Here is a 21,469-nt window from a genome sequence, read left to right as displayed (position 1 = left end):
TCTGTTGAGCTAGTGTGAGGTAAGCGGCGGGCTTTGAGCCTCCTAGCCCAGGGTTTCCCAAACTTTACCATGCCAAGGCCCCTCAAACAGCATTAGCTTCTGGCAGGGGACCCCCTTTGCAAACCCACAGACAATGCTTCAAAATATGTAAAGAAACATCAACTTTTAGAATGTATTTTCTTACTTTTATTCATTTTTCAATAATTATTACATTTGTTCAGCATAGGATATTATTAAAAAACGTGTTTTCAGCACTGTATATTCCCACTGAATAATAAACTTTTCAACAAACTGTCGACAGATAAGAACAGAAGAAAAGAAATGCAGAAGTTGCAGCTGTCACACAAGGTGCGGTTAGGCACAATCGGAAACTTGAGAATCCAATGATTATGGCCGTTTGTGTTGTACGTTCAGGACAAATGGTTATAAAAAAGATAAAACTAAAATTAAAATAATTAGATTATATATTTTTTCCCTTCACTTCAATTTTCTGAGACCCCCCTAGCGCCCCCTGGCGTCCCCCACTTTGAAAATCACTGTCCTCGCCAACAGCTACAGTGTTCCTGCCTGTCAATCAAGTCAGCTGTGCCTCTCATAATGGAAATTAGCCATTCAGACTAAACTAGTTTTTTGTACCAGGCTGTAAACATGTTTATTTCTGCTGAAAACATAGTTTTTTTTTTTATTTGTGTGTATGTGGTTTCAGGTACTTCCAGAGCCAGCCTCAAGCAGACACTCAAGGAACTGCAGTTTTTAACACTTCCACATTGGCTTTAATGCTCACGACCGGAGGTTGCCGCTTGGTCTTCACAGAAGCTTTAATCTGATCACATTAAAATCACAGATACAATCAAGGTTTAACGACATGCGTTTCCTTTCTTCTTACTACCGCCAGACCTTCTCTAATGATTTTATTTGTATCTGCTCTAATGTTTTTGTTACCTCAGCACCACTGAAATCAGGCTTGTGTGTGTTTTCTAAGTATTTGAGTATGTAAATAATGATAATGACGATGTTCATGTCACAAATGATAGCATCTCTGTCCTCCAAAAACTGCAGCTGAACCAAAAGTGTCACGTGGTGTGCTCTTGTCCCTGTCTGTTCCACCACCTGCCTGAGAGAAAACAGGCAGAGCTATGCATCAGCTTCAACTTTGCCCTCCTTTCCTCTCTATTTCCCCCCCCTCTCTCTCTTTCTCTCACACCTAGTATATGAGTGTGTGTGCAGACATGCTTATGGGTTGTGAGAGAAGAGTCTACTTTTGTATTATAAACTCAATACTTCTTTTTTGTTTTGTAATATGTCTTTATTTTGTCACTCTTTATATTTTTTAGCACTGACTCCTGAAGTACCACATGCACAAATTCCATTGTATGTGTCCTGACTTGTGCACAAATGGCGATGAAGCTCTGCTGAACTCTGTTGTATTCTTTAAATTTGTTATTTTCTTCGCTGTGGCTAATTTGCAAAACACAAGCATCATCAGACTGTTACATAAAGCTTTAATTTGTTTTTCTGTGAGCTCTTGAAATCAGAGATGAGAGAAGTCGACTTGTGGGACAGCATGTGGGGGCAGCGTCTAGGAGGCAGTCTTGTCATACCTCAGTGCAGTGTTTACATTTAAACTAAAGGCCATGTTCCATTCAAAATTTTACAAACCCCTCAACTCATAAACATGTTTACACATCCCTGCCCCCTCCTGCCTCTTTCATTTCCTCTCTTTATTTAGGCTCCTCCTCTCTATACAACTCCTCCCTACTGTACTCTGGTTTGCTGACTGAGCCACTCACATGTCTTTAACCTTTTTCTTGTTTTTCCTCCTTTTTTCTTCTACCTGAAATGAATGCCTCTTCAAACATGTTCCCTCATCGTCTCCAGTCTGTGAAATCAGAAAAGTTGGGCAACATGAATATGAATGATGAATCACAGATATTTTACTATCAGCAATGTTTCCTGGAGCTCCAGGACACTGTGTTTGGATCAACCGACAGTCAACAACGCTGTTACAACCTGGCCCTGCCAAACACTCCCATCATCAGCTGGCTGGGATAAAAACAGAAACAGATGGTGTGTGTTTGAGTTAGTCCAGGAGGGTGGTAGAAAGCATGTTCATGAGTGTTAGCGAGTCTTTTTGAAGCTGGTTTTAAGGGAACCATGTCAATAAGATACAAGTTTTGAACTTATATTTGGTTGTCATAGGAGGAAGTGGTAAAGTTTCTAGGTCTTTGTCTCAGTAGCACAAGCTTCTGAACAGCAACATGTTTCTACACCTTCCAAAACTTGGCCTAATTATAGGTTGAATAAGCGGGTTATTACAGGTTAGAATGCTGCAGATCTACTATTAGAAAAACAGCAGCTAATAACCCTTCCACTAAACAGGATTTAAACCCCGACTAAATAACAGAAAGATCTGTATCTGGTTAGATGTTTTTGTGAATGAATTGAAACTTAACTGTCTGTGTTTGTGTGGTAAGTGTGGACCATGGGGCAAAAATCTAATCCCTCTGCCTTTATATTCCTTGAAAAACAAATAAAAGTTTGCTGGAACATCCTTTCATCCTGTGCAGACAAAATACAATTATTTCAGAAAACTGTCCATGAACCAAAATTTAAGCTAGCATGTTACTTGTAGCTCATAAAATAGCCTAATAAACAGTTCATAATAATACAAGCACTGAAATGGTTTTCATGTTTTTCAAGAGAAACTCATCCTTCACCTTTTACAACATTTTGAATTGACTGAACTTAAACGTAAAGGTTCAAAAAAACAAACACACACACACACACCCGCAGGTACAGTTACACTTGAGCTAAGTGGAAGAGCCTGTTCCTAAAGTTGACTGTCACTGCATAAAGATGTTTACCCTTTACTATATGCTACATGGTGTCAGAGGTAGAGAGAGAACAGGTAAGGTAAAGGAAAAGTGAGGCACTCTTCAACCTAAAGCACAAGGGACTATTAGTTCCACAAACTTCTCTTCAAGGAACTAAATGGTTCATGTGGCCCACTGTTGTCGAGGTTTCCACTGCAGCCTGAAGTCCAATGAAGATTATACAAATTAGGTAATGACATATAGAAAACTAGCCCATGGCAGTTATTTGGTAAATGAAGTCACTTGCACAGCTCTATATTCAAGTCTCTGCTGAACTTTAGAATAAAAAATATTTGTCACAGATTACGTAGGTATTAAGCTGTATCAATTATTCAAATAATTGAAATATTTGCTCTTGTGCAATCTCCCTTTCATGCCTCTACTTGTCTTACCCTCTGCTTGGCTGGTGTCTGTGTCTAAATTATTTTTTTTAACGTATTTATTTGACTCAGCCAACATCACAAAACAACAATGCAGCCATCAGACTCAGAGACAAAAAAAAAAAAAAAGATATTTGAAAACACCTAGTCCATAGTCTGAAAGTAAAGATAAATGAATACATAAATAGATAGTTCACAATTAAAGATAAGTAAATACAAACATACAAAATTCTGTTTGTAAATTAAGCACCCATTTTGAATAAAACTAAAATCCTTTTCTTAAAAGACCAACCCCTAAAACTGTTAGAACGCCCAAAAGCATCCCCAGATATGGAAAAATAAATGCACATGTTCGTACATTATTACAGCTGTCACACAGGAAGTGACAATTCTTTCAACCAATCAACGGATTGTAGTGTGTCTAGTTCTACCATTTAGTGCCAGTGAGATACACTTGGTACCCCAACAGAACAGAAGGGTGCCAAAGAAGTAGGATGGTAGGGATTGTTTTTTTTTGTGCCTAGCTTTTGACAGTGGAAACACAAATAATTGTTCATCTGACCAAACCGAACTGAACCATACTGCTTAATAGAAACACAGCCCAAGTAAAATGGACTCTTACTGAGATTTACAGCAACAAAATCCTCATCCCTTATCTACATTGTAAAGATAAATATATATATATATATATATATATATATATATATATATATATATATATATATATATATATATATATATATATTCTGATACCATAGACTGTATAAAATATGGACGTAGGTGTTTCTGCAGCCAGCCTCAAGCGGATTCTCAATGAAATGCAGTTTATAACACTTACGCATGGGCCTCATAGTTTGAGACCGGAGGTTACCGCTTGTCTGATACATATTGTATCATATTAAAAAAAGATCCTGAAAACTTACCAAATCACTTTCTGTACAAGTCACAGAGATTTTATTGGTGCTTTTCATAGAAGCACTGTAACGCTATAAAGGTCAACAACAGCTGAGGAAGGCTGCAGTGAAATCACAGATGGGAGGGCACTGGTGTTGGAGTAGCTGATCGCAGAGGGTCTCTATATCACATTACAAGTTATGATGTAAGTATTTTATGTTAGTTTGATTCACTCTTATTTTGTGTTTTGCATTCAAATGAAAAAAAAGCAGCAATACAAAGAGCAACTTGTCATTTTCAAAGAGGGGTCCACAAGCTATTAACACATGTGAAGAGTTGATAATGTGGGTTTTAAATTTTTAATGCTGCAGGAAAAAAAAAAGATGTCTCTGGACCGACTTTATGAGACTGATTACACTGTCTGTTTACAAACCAGCTTTCAAGCTCTTGCTAATGCAGACCTTTCAATGCAAACATCTTCCTCAAATTGTTCTTCAAAATATTTAAAACACAATGATTATACGTTTTTTTTTTTCAATTTGCTTAGTATATCAGCACTGAATTCAGGAGCTAGGGAAGTCAAAAAGTCATGTGAGTCCAACGCAGCCAACATGGGATTTTTACAAGTCAGCACTGTGTGTGAGACTGACCACGTCAGACTGAATGGATTACTCAGTGGATGTTACCCCTTGAAATGGAAAAAGAAATAATGCAAATAGGATCTGTCTGATAAACCTGAAGGGGAATGTGTTGGAAGTAGGGGTTAACAAGATCAATGTAGAACAGAGAGGCCATCTCCTCTAATCAAAGATAAAGAGGCCTAACCAGGAGCCCAGATAGATAGCAATCCATCAATCTAACAGTGTGTCATCCAGATGGCTTATGCAACTGATTGTATTATCTGAAGGAAATGATTGCATAACCAGACTGAATTTGCAAATAATCACCAATAATTCATAAAATAAGTACTTTATAGTGTATATATACATGTATATGTTTTGAGTGGATTTACTGCCTGAAAACTTTCTACATCCTCTATGTCAACTACCTGACATAGTTCACTGTTAGATTTTTTTAGTTTAAGCCGTCATGAATGAAAACAGGTATTAAGGGAAAAATAAAACTAAGGAATTTCTTGTTTTTTGCACAAACTGGGGCAAGGGGTACAGCTATCTTAGTCAGACTCATAATCTCATAATGACCTGAAACTGTGGAGTCTAAATTGTTGATTTGAAGCATTGTTGTAATCAGGGGCGTCACCAGGAATTCTGGGCCCCCTGAAAAGATATCTCAGTGGTACCCATCACCACAGTCAAACCTACAAAATATAACACTGCTGCTATAATGCTGGTTTATTTGCATTAAACAAAAATATATGCTTAAAACAATCCTGGTTAACTGACTCCAATCTAAGCTACATATCAATATTAATTTTTTATTTAATTTCTCTAAATGTAACTGCACAATATTGACCTTCAGACTGTCCACCTCTTTAAACAAGATTATTTGAAGCCAAGTGACTTGTTGATTAACAACAAGGGGGCATTTATTTGGTATAATCTAACCTCATGAAGTAAAATAAAACTCTAAAAACCTACAGTTTACTTTCACTCAGATTCAGCCACACTAGATGCTATAAAAATATGACTATTCCCCACTTTAGGCATGAGACGAGCATCTCACGGAGCCGGAAAGAAATTCCAGAAAGGAATTCTGAATGTTTGTTTATTAAGACAATTTTAGTTATCTTATTGCAGTTATAACAAAAGAAAAGAAAAGCGTAGCAGAAAACATTTTATTTCAGGCCCATGAAGGACCCCCCTCCCCACTTGGGCCCTAGGTAGTCAGTCCCACTTTTCCCCCCACTACGACGCCCCTGGTTCTAATCTATTTTATACAGTCTATGTTTCTAATGTTAGTCTGTTTCTGAGAAGAGAGAGACAGAGTCAGACAGAGAGGGGGGTTGAGAAAGAGAGTGAGATTAATGGGCAGTCCCTTGGTAGGCGGGGTAACCGGGTAACTACAAATACAGACTCAGCCTCAATGACAGGATTAGAACTCACACAGGGATAAAAGCGACACAGAGATCAAGACTAACACGGACGGACTACATATTGCTTTTTGACAGGTAATGTAGAATGGACTTTTTGGAGTTTGATGCCTCAAATCGAATTATACATTATTTAACTTAATCAAGGTATGATAATTTATAGGCGCGTGAGTGGAAAGTACAACGCTGCCTCGTGCGGATGACGTAGCAATGGGCTTAATTTCATCATCTACAAAGGAAGACAAATCTCAGGATAATGTCATTAGGCCTATTATTCAGGAGTCTCGACAGTAACTATATATGTTATTTTTTAACAAGTAGGGAAGATATTTCTGTTGATTTTTGCTTAAATAAGTGTTGAATGTTGACAAACCAGAAACAAACCGGTGTAAGACGAGTTGTGCTGCTTTGTCGAGAAGTGTAACCGTGCTGGAGTCCAGCAGAGGCCGTAAGAAATAGTTTATCAGTACATAATCACAGTCTATGACACCAGCAAGGGAAAGTGTACTCATGTCCTGATACCATACTGAGTAACCCTTAATTTGGACTCGAGGAGTAACCTGACTAAATGTATGGGAGCATTAGCTCGGGTTGCCATGCGCATGCGCAGACAGGCAAAGAGCAGCTTAGTAGCACATCTAGATTGGTAGCATTATGTGTTAATACACCGCCAAACTAATAGAAGTCTGAAAACATCCACAATTTTAAATCCATTAAACTCGTGTTATAACCTGGCAAAACGGGACATTGTTGAAGTCACGTTAACAAATGATTTATGCTCGTTTCACCCTCACGAAGAAGGTGTTTTTCTGATTTTCCCATCAGTCTATCTGGGAGTTGAGCTGTCGATGACACAGACCGCAAATGTTTCATCAGACAGAAGCTGAACACACGACTCGAAACTTAGTTTTACTAAGAGGTTTCCGCCCATTAAAGTGATTTTTGGCGGTAAATGCTAAAGACTTAGAATTAGAGATAGCAAAAAAGAATGTTTTATGATTTTACTGTCTTTTCATAGCTCTTTTTCAATTCCTTCCTCCAAAGTTTTAGCTAATAAATACTGTTTGCTTACTTTACTTAATTAAAAACAAGTCATTTTATCTCTGCCTGTGTTCGTAGACAGCTTTGAGAAGTCTAGCTTTTGTATTCACATTTTCTGCCCTACTTAACATGACCAATTTCTTTCCTTTCCTCTGTTGTCCTTCCCTCTCTGCCTTTTCATTTCTACAGAACACATACTGAACCATGAGTAAAGACACAGAGATTGACTTGAAGGAAGTGGAGCTCAATGAGCTGGACCCTGAGAAGCAGCCGATGACCGGCGATGGTCAGGCTGCGGCCGCAGAGAAAAATGGAAGTGTCAAGGTGAAGGTTCCCGAGGAGGAGGTTACCTTCACCGGCCTGTCCAAAGATGAGCTGATGAAGGTTGCTGGCACTCCAGGGTAAGAGCTACATACTGAATGAGTTGATTCAGACACCTTTTTAAAAATGAGGATTTTGTGGTTAAAAACAAAAAACATTTGGTTACACCCTCTAACTTATCCTTTGTGTTTAGATGGGTCCGAACACGTTGGGTGCTCCTTGTCCTGTTTTGGCTTGGTTGGGTTGGCATGCTGGCTGGAGCCATTGTGATCATCGTCCAAGCCCCTCGCTGCAAACCCATCCCAGCAATGAGCTGGTGGAACGAAGGACCTCTGTACCAGATCCCTGATGTTGATGCTTTCTCAGATGGAATTGAAGGTACAGTTCAATGTTAAAAAACAAATTTTTATTCCTTTTCAGCATCTTATGTGAAGGGTGACACTTTTCTTATTGCTGAGCACTTTATGGTTCCTTGTTTTTTGTGCTAGGTAATGCTGCTTTTCCCAAAAATAGGACTAGGATTATCTTTCCTAAGTCTTGGTTTGATAACTCACTCCTATTTAGAAGGGATAAATCATGTGACAAGGTTTGGGGTTTCTTTAGTTATGCATGGCCTACTTCAGTTGGCCAGATCCCAAACTGCTGAGTAGGCTGACGATGTGTGACTCAAGGTCTAAAGGATATAAAAAGGCCACGAGTCTTGTCTTTCATATCTCTCTTTCTCAGAACTGAGCTAAAGGTTAAACAACCAAGTAGATTCCTCTTTTAGGGTGCTGATTTGACTTTTTTTTAATTTCAAATAAGTATTTTTAAAATTTGTTTTCCCCAAATGTCTCTAAATAATATTAGGCCTTTATTCCTGTTTTCAAATTCTCACTACAGTAGTTTGAGTAGTCAGAAGGAAGTGCTTATTGTAGTGCTGTTTTCAAAGGGAGTAACCAGGGAGAACTCAGGTTTCAAACAGGCCTTTGGCAGTAACCACACGTGACTTGTACATAAAGGACTTCCCTATGCTCAGCCTGCACATGGCCAACAGAGGGGGTGGAGGAGGTCATTCACATGCTCCTGCCTTGTGTCTATACCCCGGCAAAAGAGCAGCTTATTTTTAAACTTAGCTTCTTCCTTTACCATCTCTCCACTCCTCCACCCTCTCTTCCTAACCCTGTGCCCTTGCTACCTTTCACACATCAACTCTCTGTTGTCTCTCCACCCGGTGTGGAATTTGCACTGACATGACATAACTTTGTAACCCCCTTCCTTGTCCTTTTATTGGTTCCTAGGCGTTGGAGCAAAGTTGGACGAGATCAATCAGCTGAAGGTGAAAGCCCTGATTCTTGGCCCATTCCACACTGTCCAGAAAGACCAGAAAGAAACCTTGAATCTGGAAGTGATCGATCCACTCATGGCGAACGTGGATGCCCTGACTCCTGTGCTAGAGAAGGCCCACAAGAAGGGTAAAGCTGAAGTCTATTATTTGGATGTACTCATTCTTCATATATTAAGTTATTTTTACTTCTCCAGCCTTGATGTTGTACACTAACTGTTTTTTGCTTTTTTTCTCTTGTAGGTATTTCTGTGGTGCTTGATCTGACTCCAAACTACAAGGGAGAGGCTCCCTGGTTCAGCCCCTCAAGTGTTGATGACGATGTAATCGATAAGGTCAAGGTAAGACACAATGATCCTTCAATCATCAGTTTTGAAGCATTTTAAAGTGAGACTGGTTGATCTGAATGTTGGATTGATATGAAGATTGAAGTCTTCTTGAGCTGTTTCTGTTGTAACTTAAGTGCTCATGTTGTGTTCCAGGCGGCAGCAGAGCACTGGATAGGTTTGGGCGTTGATGGCATCAAGATATCTGACTTTACTTTGGCATCAAAGTCTCTTGAGTGGCCGAAGCTGCAGGCTGCCATCCAGGGCAACCGCACTGAGGAAACTAAGAAAAAGTAAGTAGAGCTGCCTCCTCTCTTTTTTTCCCTCTAAGGCTTTTGGATAACTGCTTCAAAGGAGCACCAACGATCGCACTGATGTTACCTGTGAACATTTAAATTAAAAGTTGAGGGGATTCCAGAAAACAGCAGTCAAAGAGCCGGCTTCTAAATGTTAAGATTTGCAAGTCTAGGGTCTCTTGGTCAAGTAATTCTTAAAGTAACATGAAAATTTCAGCAGACAGGGTTTCCTGAGAAAAGGTTGGGATTAAAAGCATTCCAGTGCTGCAGGCAACTCTGGAGGGGGGCATAGATCAACAAGGAGGGCATCTACAGGCCTGTGTTATTTTACACTTACTTGTGTAAAAGTGACACCTTGTGGACAGTTTGAGCATCTTTAAAAAAGGAGTCAATGTTGAGTCATTCCTCAATCATCAAACCAGAATCTTGAAATTGTTTCAATAACTTTTAAACTTGGTGTGTTGAGCTGATCCTCCTATGCCTTTTTGTTTATACCATTTTATCTGACCTGTTTCTCTCTCTTTGTCTCTTTGTCTCTCAGGGTTCTGATGGGTGTGGTTAATAACATCACAGCTGCACAGCTGTCTTTGCTAGCAAACACCACGGGTATAGATCTTGTCCTGTCAGACCTGCTCAGCAAAACTGAAGGTAGGCTGGTGTTCCTGTTGTCTCAACATCACTATAATTAACAAGTGTTTAAATATGTTTGTTTCTTTAAAGTGTGTCATGTCATGGTGATATTTAGTAATAGGTTTTTAAATATAATAAAGAGTTTGCCCCTGATCTGTTTTTTTGTTCAACTTCAAAATGGAAAATTCTTATACTGAAGATTTTTTCTTCTGTTGTATGCAGGTAAGCAGCGCATCCAGGACCTGGATGTTCTCAGCTCTCAGCAGATGAGTATGGGCTGGGGTCTCGGTGCCACCCAAAGGGACCAGCTATCAAAGTCTACAGGTCTGATCCGTCTCTACCAACTTCTGCTGCTCACCATGCCTGGAGTCCCAGTGTTCACCTACGGAGATGAGATTGGTTTAAATGCACAGGTAAGCAGGAAAACATGTGGAATGATCAAATATTTTGATAACCTTACAAGTGTTTCAGAGCTTAACCTTTTTCATTTTACATTTTTAATTTCCTTCTCAGGGTGGAGAGTCTCCTAAAATGGTTTGGGACATAGAGAAAGAACCTGTTGATGGAGCTGCTGTCAATGAGACTGCTGAGGTAAGAGTATGCTCATAGCGATGGTCGAAAAATGTTTGACGCCTTTCATTTATTTCATTGTGTTAAAGACTATTAATTCTCACATGAACAGGCTGAGCGAAAGGAGCGTGTTTCTGTGAAGAAGTGGTTTAAAACCCTCAGCGAGCTGCGAGGCAAAGAACGCTCTCTCATCCATGGCGACTACTACTCCCTCTACTCTTCCGAATCGTCCCTCGCTTTCCTGCGGCTGTGGGACCAAAGCATAAGATACGTAACAGCTGTGAACTGGGGAACAACACCCGAGAAGATCACATTCGCACTCACACCTACAGGTAGGTTTATTTTTCTAAGAAATGTTGAATAGAATACATTTAATTAGTGTTTTTTGTTTCTGACGATATGATTATTGTTCCTGCAGAAGGAGTAGAGTTGCCAGAGACGGCCGAGGTGACTCAGTCGACTGATGAAAAGCTGGAGGTGGGTTCCAGCGTCAGCCTGGACAGCATCACTCTAGAACCAGGGCAAGCTGTCCTGCTGCAGTTCCCCTATACAGGCTGAAGAGGGCGCCAAACTGCAGGAGAGCTACCTAGAAATAAGAGTGGTTTAAAAAAGAAACTACAGGTAGTTTTAACCCTTAGATAAAAGATGACAACAGATACAGGGTGACTCTCCTTACTGTCAGAAATAGAATTTTTATATTGCTTTTTTTTTTTTTTGGTCAGAACTGAATTCAGTCAAAGAAAATCTGTCTTCTACAGAATGGTGGCTAGTGCAAACTCAGTTGAATTGTTTTTTTAAAGTTAACACTATTTTAAGTTACCATGGTCATTTTTTTGACCTGAGAGAATATTCAGCCACCTCAGACATGCACTAATAGTCTGAACCTTTTTTTTTAATCTTTAATTCTGAATCTGTGTACGTTGTTCAAAAATGTGAAAGACATTCCGTCGTTTGTTTCCTGGGCATTCCTTTAAGTAGTTCTTATGGTTTTCTTTTTTTTAATTGGATTTTAAGACATTTGTTTAAGTGGTTGTTTTTGTCACTTGTCCTTGTTTTTGTTCACAAGAAGGCATTTGTCACACAGGCAAAAGAAGTCATGTTTGAAAGTGTGGAGTGACTGTTGGACAAAAAAGTTCAGAATGGCGTCAAGTCTGACAGCGAACTAAAATGGAACTGAATAAACAAAAAGTTCTGCACCAACTCCTGCCTATGTGTCTTGTTTTGAACGTGTACCAACATGAATGTTTGTTTTGTTTTAGTGAGCGGTTAAGATAATATCACTTTCATTTCAGTCTGAACATCTCTCTCTCTCAATTTAATTCAATTCAATTTTGCTTCATTGGCATGAACAAAGACATGTTGTTGCCTAAGCATAAAATTCATACACATACATTACATATTATATTCATTACATATTATATATTTTATACGCTTTAATGAACGATGGCGTCACCCATACAGCATATCTCAATGTCCTCACTTAATGCGGTATGCTCATAAAACCTTCACCTTCATCTCTCTCTCTCTCTGTGTGACATATTAAGAGGGAACGTGTATCTTTTGGCCTTTATATCACCTCACATGGGTTTCATCAGTTTATCATAGTCCGCTCTTAAAGTGCATTTATTTGTGTAATAACTTAAATGGCATCTGAACACAATGCCAGAGTCTCCTGCTAAGGGTCCTGGGTGGAGTTTGGATTGGGGCCGGCCTCTCTGAGGGCAGGGGGCTGTCTTTACCAAGCTCCTGCCAAAGTTTCATCACACTTTTCTTTCAACCCATAACCTTCTTTATATCTGTCAATGGAAAGAGTTTAGAAAAAGACATGCCAGGGGTACATGTTTAGACTTATCGACCACATCCACTGACAGAGGCTCAGAATAACTGGATTAGACACCGAAGGATAAACTACGACGAAGACAAAGAGGAACTCTGCCAGACTAATCATTGCTTTTCAAGGTAATGTTGTATTTACTCTTTCCAGTTTGTAGCCACAAAATTTCACGTGCATTGTTAAATTAAGTCAAACTGCATTATAGAGTCGTGATTGGATAGTACAGTGCTACCAGACTGACCAGAAGATTTACGCCACATTTAATTCAGTTTCATTTCACCTTTTTTTCCCCACTGGAGTCAGCCTAATATTTTTGATATATACAAAAAAATGGTCTCATTTTCTGAAGTTATACGCCCCTCTAAGTGATTGTAATGAGAGCTGTAAATGAACATGAAATTTTGAACAACAAGTGTACAACGGCAATTTATTTCTGCCTCATGTAATGTATAAACTATGGAGCCAAACAGGAACTGTGTGCAGTTGGTGGTGAGCAGCTGATGTGACAGGAAGTGAAAAGAAACCCATCCTTGTGATTTGTCCCTTTTTTTTTCTCTTTTTTTATATGATTGGTTACACAATATGATATTTCCAAGACCATTTTGCAAGCGTGTGTTAAGGGCCCACTCCTTTTCTGCCCCTGAAAATGAGCCGCATTAACTTGACCTTGTTTTTCTGTCCCTCTGTCCCTTGATCTCTCAAAGACTCAGATTGAACCATGAGTGAGGACACAGAGGATGATATGAAGGAGGTGTAGCTCAATGAGCTGGACCCTGAGAAGCAGTCGATGATAGGCGATGGTCAGACTGCAGCCGGAGAGACAAATGGCAGGGTCACTCTGAAGGTTCCTGTGGACAGGGCTACATTCAAGGGCCTGTCCAAAGATGAGCTAATTGAGGTTGCTGGTACTGCAGGGTAGGAGCTATAAACTGGACCAGAGATACTTTAAACCTCTTTCAAATTGCACAGAAAGTGGTGTAACATTTCATTAATTCATTTCCTTGTGTTTAGTTGGGTCCAAACCCGTTTGGTGCTCCTTGTCCTCTTTTGGCTGGTCTTATTGAGCATGTTAGCTGGAGCCATTCTGATCCTCGTCCAGGCTCCTCGCTGCTCAGTCATCCCAGAAATTAAATGGTGGAATGAAGGACCTCTGAACCAGATCCCTGATGTTGAAGCTTTCTCTGACGGACTTGAAGGTACGGTACAATGGTGAAAACGTTTAAGTTGGACAGATGAACCAAAGTTGTATTTCTTTTCAGCTTGTTATGTAATGGGTTGATACCAAGCGGCAACCTCCAGTCGCAAGAATTTAAGCCAATGCAGGAGTGTTAAAAACTGCAGTTCATCGAGTGTCTACTTAAAGCTGGCTCTTGGTTTTCTAATGTTATATATGCCTATAGCCAATATGCTGTTGTCATTTAGCCCATCAGACTATTATTTATCAAAATGTCTCTCCTTGCTACCTTTCCCACTATAACTCCGTCCTTGTCCTTTTATTGGTTCCTAGGTGTTGTAGCAAAGTTGGACGAGATCAATCAGCTGAAGGTGAAAGCCCTGATTCTTGGCCCATTCCACCTCGTCCAGAAAGACCAGAAAGACACCCTGAATCTTCAAGTGATCGATCCACTCCAGGGGAACGCGGCGGCCCTGAGTCCTGTGTTAGAGAGGGCCCACAAGAAGGGTAAAGCTGAAATCTTTTATTTGGATGTACTCATTCTGCAAATATTAAGTTACTTCTCCAGCCTTGATGTTGTACACTAACTGCTTTTTGCTTATTTTGCCTTGTAGGTATTTCTGTGGTGCTCGATCTGACACCAAACTACCTGGGAAAGGATCCCTGGTTCAGTACTTCCAGTGTTGAAAGTTAATTGATGGAGAAAGTCAAGGTGGAACTCCCAAACTATGTTCCTTTGTTTACCAATTTTATAAGAATGTTAAATTGTGTCTCGCTGGTTTGAATGTTGGATTGATATGAAGACTTGAATCTTTGAGCTGTCCCTGTGTCAGTTTTAGCTACAGTGCTGATATTATCTTCCAGGCTGCAGCAGAGTACTGGCGAGATTTTGGCTTTGATGGCATCAAGTTATCTGACCTCAATGTGAAGTCACGGTCTGTTGATTGGTGGGAGCTGCAGGCTGCTGTCCAGGGCAACCGCACTGATGAGACTAGGAAAAAGTAACTTTAGCTTCCTTTATCTGACCCTTCTTATCTATTTGAACGCCAGAATGTTTCATGTTTACTCGTTTAATTCTCATAAATAACATGTCCCATTAGCATGACAGATCACGTGTTCCCAAAGGCACATGACCGTTTATGCTAATAGGGGCCATGCTAACTTGCTGGTTCAACCGAAACCTGGAATCAAACAGACAAAGGTTTTACCAACTTACCAGATAATCTGACCTGCTCATTCACATTGCTTCAAGCCAGCTCCTGGTGCCTCACAGTTGAGGGTACCCTCACTGACACAATCCATTTTTTATCAGTTTTCGAGACAATTGAACCTCCACCTGTAAGTTTATCACATCATACATCACTGGTGGTTTTCCATGCTGATTGGGCAACACGGTGGGAATTATTCGTTTTTCAGCGACTTTTCATCACTTGGGAATGAGCGAAGAAAGCAGGGCATGCTATAAACATGTCACGAATTTGCATATGCTTATTTAACTCGCTCCATAGGCACAATTCGTGCAACTTGCTTCATTCACGTCCCTCTACAAGAACTCCAGAGAATGATTTAATTTACATCTGGTGTGAACCAAGCAGCAACCTCCGGCCGCGAGAATTGAAGCCAAAGCGGAAGTGTTAAAAACTTCACTTTCTTGAGGCTGGCTCTGAAAGTACCGGAAACCACATACACACCAATTCAAAAAAGACGATCTTTACAGCAGAAATAAACATGTTTTTCAGCATTTCCAATATGGCTCTTACGGACGATTGGCTTCAAAACAGCGCTTCAGAAACAAATGGGTGACGTCACGGATACTACGTCTATTATTCATACAGTCTATGGTGTAAACACAACATAGGCACAGCAGTGGTGGTCACCGTATTGGACATTCTGAACCTGACCTGACTTTTGATCAATTTATACCCACCTGTCCCTCAACTAAGCCCCCCCCCCCAATTATGCAAATGTATGCTGGACGTCTAGCCTTAATATAATCAGAGCTGATGCATGATAGAGAAAATACACCTGTTCTTGGCACTTACTGTATATTTAAAAAAAACAAATACAAAAAATTGTTGCAAATAAAGAGAGCAGCTCTTGAGACCAGTTTTTATTTTTATAGAGACTATATACCAATTAACTCTGATGGGGAAGAGGACATTTTAACAACAGGACCTAATGAAGATATCCTTGCTTTTACGAATAGTCTCAACTCTATGCTTTAGGAAATGCACTATTTTGCCAATCTGTAGTGGTCTTATTCTTCGACACCAGACGTCACCCTTACATTTATTGTTTACTCATGTAAATGTGACACCCTAAGGATTTTTTAAAGAATGACTCCAAGTTGATATTTCAAATTGGCCTGTCAGTCAAACCAGCTGTGCCCTTATTTAGGCAAAACTTGTAAGTTTGATATCTTCAAAAATAACGAGTTATAAAAAAATTCACCCCCCTACAGTGTGTGCCGATAGAGAAATGAGCCATTCAGACCAAAACTTTCTTTGTACCAGGCTGTTAACATGTTTGTTTTTCTTTTGAAAATTGACTTTTTTGGATGGGTTTGTGTGGTTTCTTATTTATTTGAAGACTGGAGGTTGCCGCTTGATCTGACCACATTCTCTTTTTCTCAGGGTTCTGATGGGTGTGGCTAAAAATATTTCAGCTTCAGAGCTGTCTCAGCTCATCAACACCACTGGTGTTGATCTTGTCCTGTCTGACCTGCTCAGCAAAAATGTAGGTAAGCCAGCCTGTTGTTTTTGATATCATCACAGTTTTTTTCTCACTATCCTCAGATAAGAATTACAGCAACCATCGGTGAACAAATGTCCATTCTTGTGTCAAAACAACCTGATAATGCAAACAAGGAAAATGCTGGTAGTAGTTTTGCCTTTGAAAATATGCAGGGAAGGAGCACATTAAGGCCATGGACATCCTCAGCTCTCAGCAGGACAGTGTGGGCTGGGGTCTGGGCGCCTCCCAATACAACCAGCTGTCAAAATATACCGGTCTGATCCGTCTCTACCAGCTCCTGCTGCTCACCATGCCTGGAACTCCAGTGATTACTTATGGAGATGAGATTGGCTTGTCCACACAGGTAAGCTAGTAAAACAGAGCCTGTTCAAATGTTTCAATGACCCTACAAGTGTTTCAGAGTAAGGGCTTGTATACAGTATTTACCTTCTTTTTACCTTCTCAGGGTGCAGAGTCTCCTAAAATGGTTTGGGACGCAGAGAAGGAACCTGCTGAAGGAGCTACTGTCAATGACACTGCTGAGGTAAGAGTATGCTCATAGTGAGGGTTAATGCATGTTTGGTATCTTTCATTTATTTCACTGTGTTAAAGACTATTAGTTCTCACATGAACAGGCTCAGCGAAAGGAGCGTGTTTCTGTGAAGAAGTGGTTTAAAACCCTCAGCAAGCTGCGAGGCAGAGACTGTTCTCTCATCCATGGCGACTACTACTCCCTCTACTCCTCTGACTCGTCCCTCGCATTCCTGCATCAATCGGAGCACAGAAAGAGATTCATAACAGCTGTGAACTGGGGAACAACACTTGAGAAGATCACATTCACACTCACACCTACAGGTTGGTTCATTTTTGAAAGAAATGTTGAATAAAATACATTTAATTAGTGTTTTTGTTACTAACGATATGATTATTGTTCCTGCAGAAGGAGTAGAGTTGCCAGAGACGGCCAAGGTGACTCAGTCGACTGATGAAAAGCTGGAGGTGGATTCCAGGGTCAGCCTGGACAGCATCACTCTAGAACCAGGGCAAGCTGTCCTGCTGCAGTTCCCCTAAACAGGCTGAGGAGGGCACCAAACTGCAGGAGAGCTACCTAGAAATAAGTGGTTAAAAAAAGAAACTACAGGTAGTTTTAACCCTTAGATAAAAGATGACAACAGATACAGGGTGACTCTCCTTACTGTCAGAAAGACAGTTTTAAATGAACCATTTTCAGTTTTTGAAGTGGAGAATTATGCAGCCACCTCAGACATGCAATGACATTTTTTTAACATCACTTTTGAGTTGGGTTTTGCAAAAATGTGAAAGACATTACATTTTTTATTGTTGTCTGGGCATTCCTTATGGAGTTTTTTTATTAGATTTTAAGGAATAAGTTTAGTATTTGTCTAACTTCACTTCATTGGTGTATTTTCAACAAGAAGGCATTAGCAGAGGAAAAAGAAGTCATCTTTGAGAGTGTGGGATGACTTGAATTGTAACTTTTTGAGAGTGCTATTGAACCAAAAAGTTCATAAAGGCATCAAATCTGTCGACTGAACTAAACTAGAACTGAATAAAAAGAAAGTCTGATTCCTGTTTTTGTCTTTTCGTGGAAGATTCTTCTCAAAGTGTGTTTTATCTTTGAGTGAGCTGTTTGTTCTGAAGATGATATCAGACGAGCTGTTTTCTATTTCAGTGTGAACAGGTGTGTGTAAGTGTGTCACAGATGTAAACGGAGGAAGCTCGTCTCTATATTTTATCACCATCCTCAGATGGGTTTTATCTGCTTATTATACTTGACGCGAAAATGTACGCAGTGCACTTACCCACATGTCACTAAATGGGTCATACAGTGACTGCTTTACAGTAAACACAGTCACAGTCCCCCCCAAGATATCATATTTACAAGATGGCAAGAAATATGTTATTCTATGTCTTTTTCAATACTTTTTTTCTTGAAATACAAACATTTCTTTAATTATTAACCTCATAAAGAAAAACTAAGAATAATACAGTCAGGTCAGGGAGCTGGAATGACTCCCTCTCTCTGTCCCACAGGTGCTCTTTACACATTATTAAAAACACATTTCAAACTAAGGTATTGAATTCATTGGGACACTATCAGAGAAACTGTACATAGGAGACTAAAATCCTACCAATTTTCCAGATTTAAAATGATCCTTTTTTTCCTATGCTTAAAATATTGAACAACTACTTCATAGACATCAGGCGTAGTCAGCCTGAAGCATTATCTATAACAAGAAAACCTTTACGTTTAGTTTTTTATGCTAAAGCCATACAAGTGGTTTTTTTTAATGGGTACAACTGATTTTCTGCTTTGTTTTTAACACACACATCTGGTTAGAATAACACAAATGTATGATGACAGAAGGGAAGAGAGCTGCTGTTCTATTCAACAATTAGTATCTGTGCTCTTGTTCTTTTAATTGGCCGACACACTTTTTAAACCTAAGTGAACCATTTTACTGGTTGCTTAAGAAAAATGTAGTATTATTTAATTCCTTATAATCTGATATGACAAATAGATCAGTCTTTCGTATGCCATCAAAGCAACTGGCTTGCGATTAAACAGCATTTTTACTTTTATACAGCTTCACAAATTTGAGTTAAATATGCTGTACTTCTCTTGAATTTTGAAGTTTGATGTCACCTATAATTGCACACCACTCCATCTTTTCAGAGACATTAAACAAGTCTAGAAATGTCAAATTCAGCCCTCAACCATCGACAATAATTAAATGCTGTTGAAGAACTTTTCCCCCTCTCTATCGTCAGAACTTTTCCCCCTCTCTATCGTCAGAACTTTTCCCCCTCTCTATCGTCTCTCATGAGCCGTTAACTTACCCTGTGATCCTCTGAAAAGGCTGGACCCCTTGGTTGAGAACGTCTACTATAAAATAGACAAAATAAGGCAGATTAGCTCCGACACAGAAATATTTCTTACTCAAGAATGCATCATTAATAGAACAAATGTTGGAGATAGTATATATTATAAAGTCCCACTGAGAAAGAGAGGCCATTATGCATGATAATTCCTTTTAGGTACTGTATTTCTGTTTTTATTTGAGACATAATTTATCATCTTTTGAATGAGATAGTTGATGATTTTATAGTTTTGCCTGGTTTTGAAAATGTATTACCCACAGATCATGGTAGTGATTATGGTATTTTATCATGACATTGTGCTCTAACCTCTTATATAGTTCACTTCATAAAAAATAATACAAAATATACAATCAACAGACTAAAAATGACATTACTCACTGCACATTTATAATTCCAATGTTGACGTCAACTAGTTTTCTACTGGTTTACGACCTGTCTTTAAGCTCCAAAAATGTGTATTTCTGATAGTTTCACTTTCTACAACATGATCAAAAAACACAAGGTATCCATCCTTTAGATAAAATGTCAAACAGTCCCTTAACAGCAAAAATTATGTAAATTCTCAGCAGGGTTTCAGGGTCTTATTACAATACAGCGCCGTCGTGTTGCTGTGGTATCACAGGGGAGGTTCGAAGTTGCTGATACCGGGAATCAGAGCTTGTCTAAGCACCTCTCCGCTCACCCCACGCCGCTGCGAAACCCAACCACGGTCTCACCCACCGTCATGTACAGTCATGACTGACTCTCAGTCTGACTCCGACTTGCACACACTTTTGACATCATTTTGACATGAGGATACATGACCTTTTATCAACTTTCAAGGAGAACTGTAAAGAGTCTGATGTTTAACTCTGAATTACCTCACTGCAGTACAGGCCTCTCCCCTCAATATGCTAACTCTTTTCTCTGAACCGTACACCTTTGAATAAAAGCTAAATTCTCATGTAAGAAATATTAAAGGGAGGCATTCCACTCAATATACAAGCGCTAACTCAACCATCTAAGATACAGTGTGAGCTGGGACATATTAAACAAATGCATTAATGCTCCTGTGAATGACAGTGAGTTAATAATAAACCAAGTAACAGTTTGAACAAAAAAATCATCGAAACCCTGTTGTTGTTGTTTACACAATAACAATAAGACCCAAATGTCTTCAGTTACTTCTGCAGCATGTTGAGGTTCTGTGTCTGTTCAAGAACATTAAAAACAACGGCACAGGCATAAAAAAATTAAATACGCATTTGTCCCACTTCTGTTAATGATGTGGAGGGGGAGGAAAGAGTAAGCTGCTTGGTGCTTAATGACCAATGTTCTGCTTGTGGCCTCATTACAGTGAAGAAAACTTACAACACTAGAGAGAACGATGACACTAGAATCATTGTGATATATACCTAACAGTCATTTTTCCTTATTCCAAGTTATTCTTTTTTTATTTTCATTTTGCTTCTCAGCTGTAATGCTCATAACTGTGTTCATTAATTGCATTCAATCTCACTCTTGCAGGTACATCTTTGTTTTGCTTTTTCGGGGGCTCGTGTTTTCGCCCTCCTTGATAATACAACCAAAGAGAGACAGGATGTAAAGGGAGTAAGACGACATGTAGCAAATGCTCATGGCCAGGGGTTGATACAGCTTCTGCTGCGATAAGGACTGTGGCCATAGCCTCTGTATGTGGATTGCACACTTTAACTGCAAGGCCAACTGGTACTCCTGCACCATTTTCTTTGTTCTTCATAATTCTAAATATTTTAAGCTTACCAACATCGCGAATAATTACAGAGTTTTATTAAAATTAAACGTCAACCACCATTCCTGAAATTATGCTACTGTGTGGTGACTTATTCAAATTAATAACCAGAATATATTGCTAAAAATCACACTAGCTCAAATAGTTTTTTGAAGGTTTGGTAAATATAAATACTAAATTTCTCTCCTTAAGTTATGAGAGCATGTTTTTGCAATGCAAGGCCACAGCTGCTGGTTAGCTCCGTTTTTTCAACAGGTTACAAAACCTTCCAAAGTATGTTTGTTAAATCCATACAAAGACCCTCTGACTCTGCCCCTGTCAACTTCTGGTTTTGTCCTTTCTTTCAAACTGTCTGTCCTCTCCTCTTTC

General features: G+C 39.5%; 1 protein-coding gene and 1 pseudogene across 2 annotated transcripts; both read left to right on the top strand.

The window, feature by feature from the left end:
- The first annotated feature begins 5,974 nt into the window (after positions 1 to 5,974).
- On the top strand, positions 5,975 to 11,905 carry slc3a2a (solute carrier family 3 member 2a). Of its 2 annotated transcripts, none has more exons than XM_034676490.1 (11): positions 5,975 to 6,275; positions 7,428 to 7,639; positions 7,753 to 7,937; positions 8,840 to 9,013; positions 9,127 to 9,224; positions 9,366 to 9,502; positions 10,047 to 10,153; positions 10,358 to 10,548; positions 10,649 to 10,726; positions 10,818 to 11,037; positions 11,124 to 11,905. In XM_034676490.1, exons 2-11 carry the CDS (start codon positions 7,443 to 7,445, stop codon positions 11,261 to 11,263), a joined length of 1,527 nt encoding a protein of 508 aa, XP_034532381.1. In that variant the 5' UTR covers positions 5,975 to 6,275; positions 7,428 to 7,442; the 3' UTR covers positions 11,264 to 11,905. The 2 variants fall into 2 exon arrangements, with proteins under 2 accessions (XP_034532381.1, XP_034532382.1); XM_034676491.1 differs by lacking the exon at positions 5,975 to 6,275 and adding an exon at positions 7,056 to 7,145.
- A 1,352-nt stretch (positions 11,906 to 13,257) lies between these two features.
- Positions 13,258 to 18,040, top strand: LOC117807039 (annotated as a pseudogene).
- The last annotated feature ends 3,429 nt before the right edge of the window (positions 18,041 to 21,469 follow it).

Source organism: Notolabrus celidotus, chromosome 23 (genome assembly GCF_009762535.1).
Source record: "Notolabrus celidotus isolate fNotCel1 chromosome 23, fNotCel1.pri, whole genome shotgun sequence".
NCBI classification, from domain to species: Eukaryota; Metazoa; Chordata; class Actinopteri; order Labriformes; family Labridae; genus Notolabrus; species Notolabrus celidotus.
This window is presented reverse-complemented; position numbering and strand designations above follow the sequence as displayed.

What these genes read in the sequence shown, in the direction of transcription:
- slc3a2a (XM_034676490.1), top strand. Translation starts at nt 7,443, where the DNA reads ATGAGTAAAGACACAGAGATTGACTTGAAGGAAGTGGAGCTCAATGAG. An exon ending in AGAGAAGGCCCACAAGAAGG is followed by an intron (nt 9,014 to 9,126) that starts GTAAAGCTGAAG and finishes TTTCTCTTGTAG; the next exon opens with GTATTTCTGTGGTGCTTGAT. An exon ending in ACTGAGGAAACTAAGAAAAA is followed by an intron (nt 9,503 to 10,046) that starts GTAAGTAGAGCT and finishes TTTGTCTCTCAG; the next exon opens with GGTTCTGATGGGTGTGGTTA.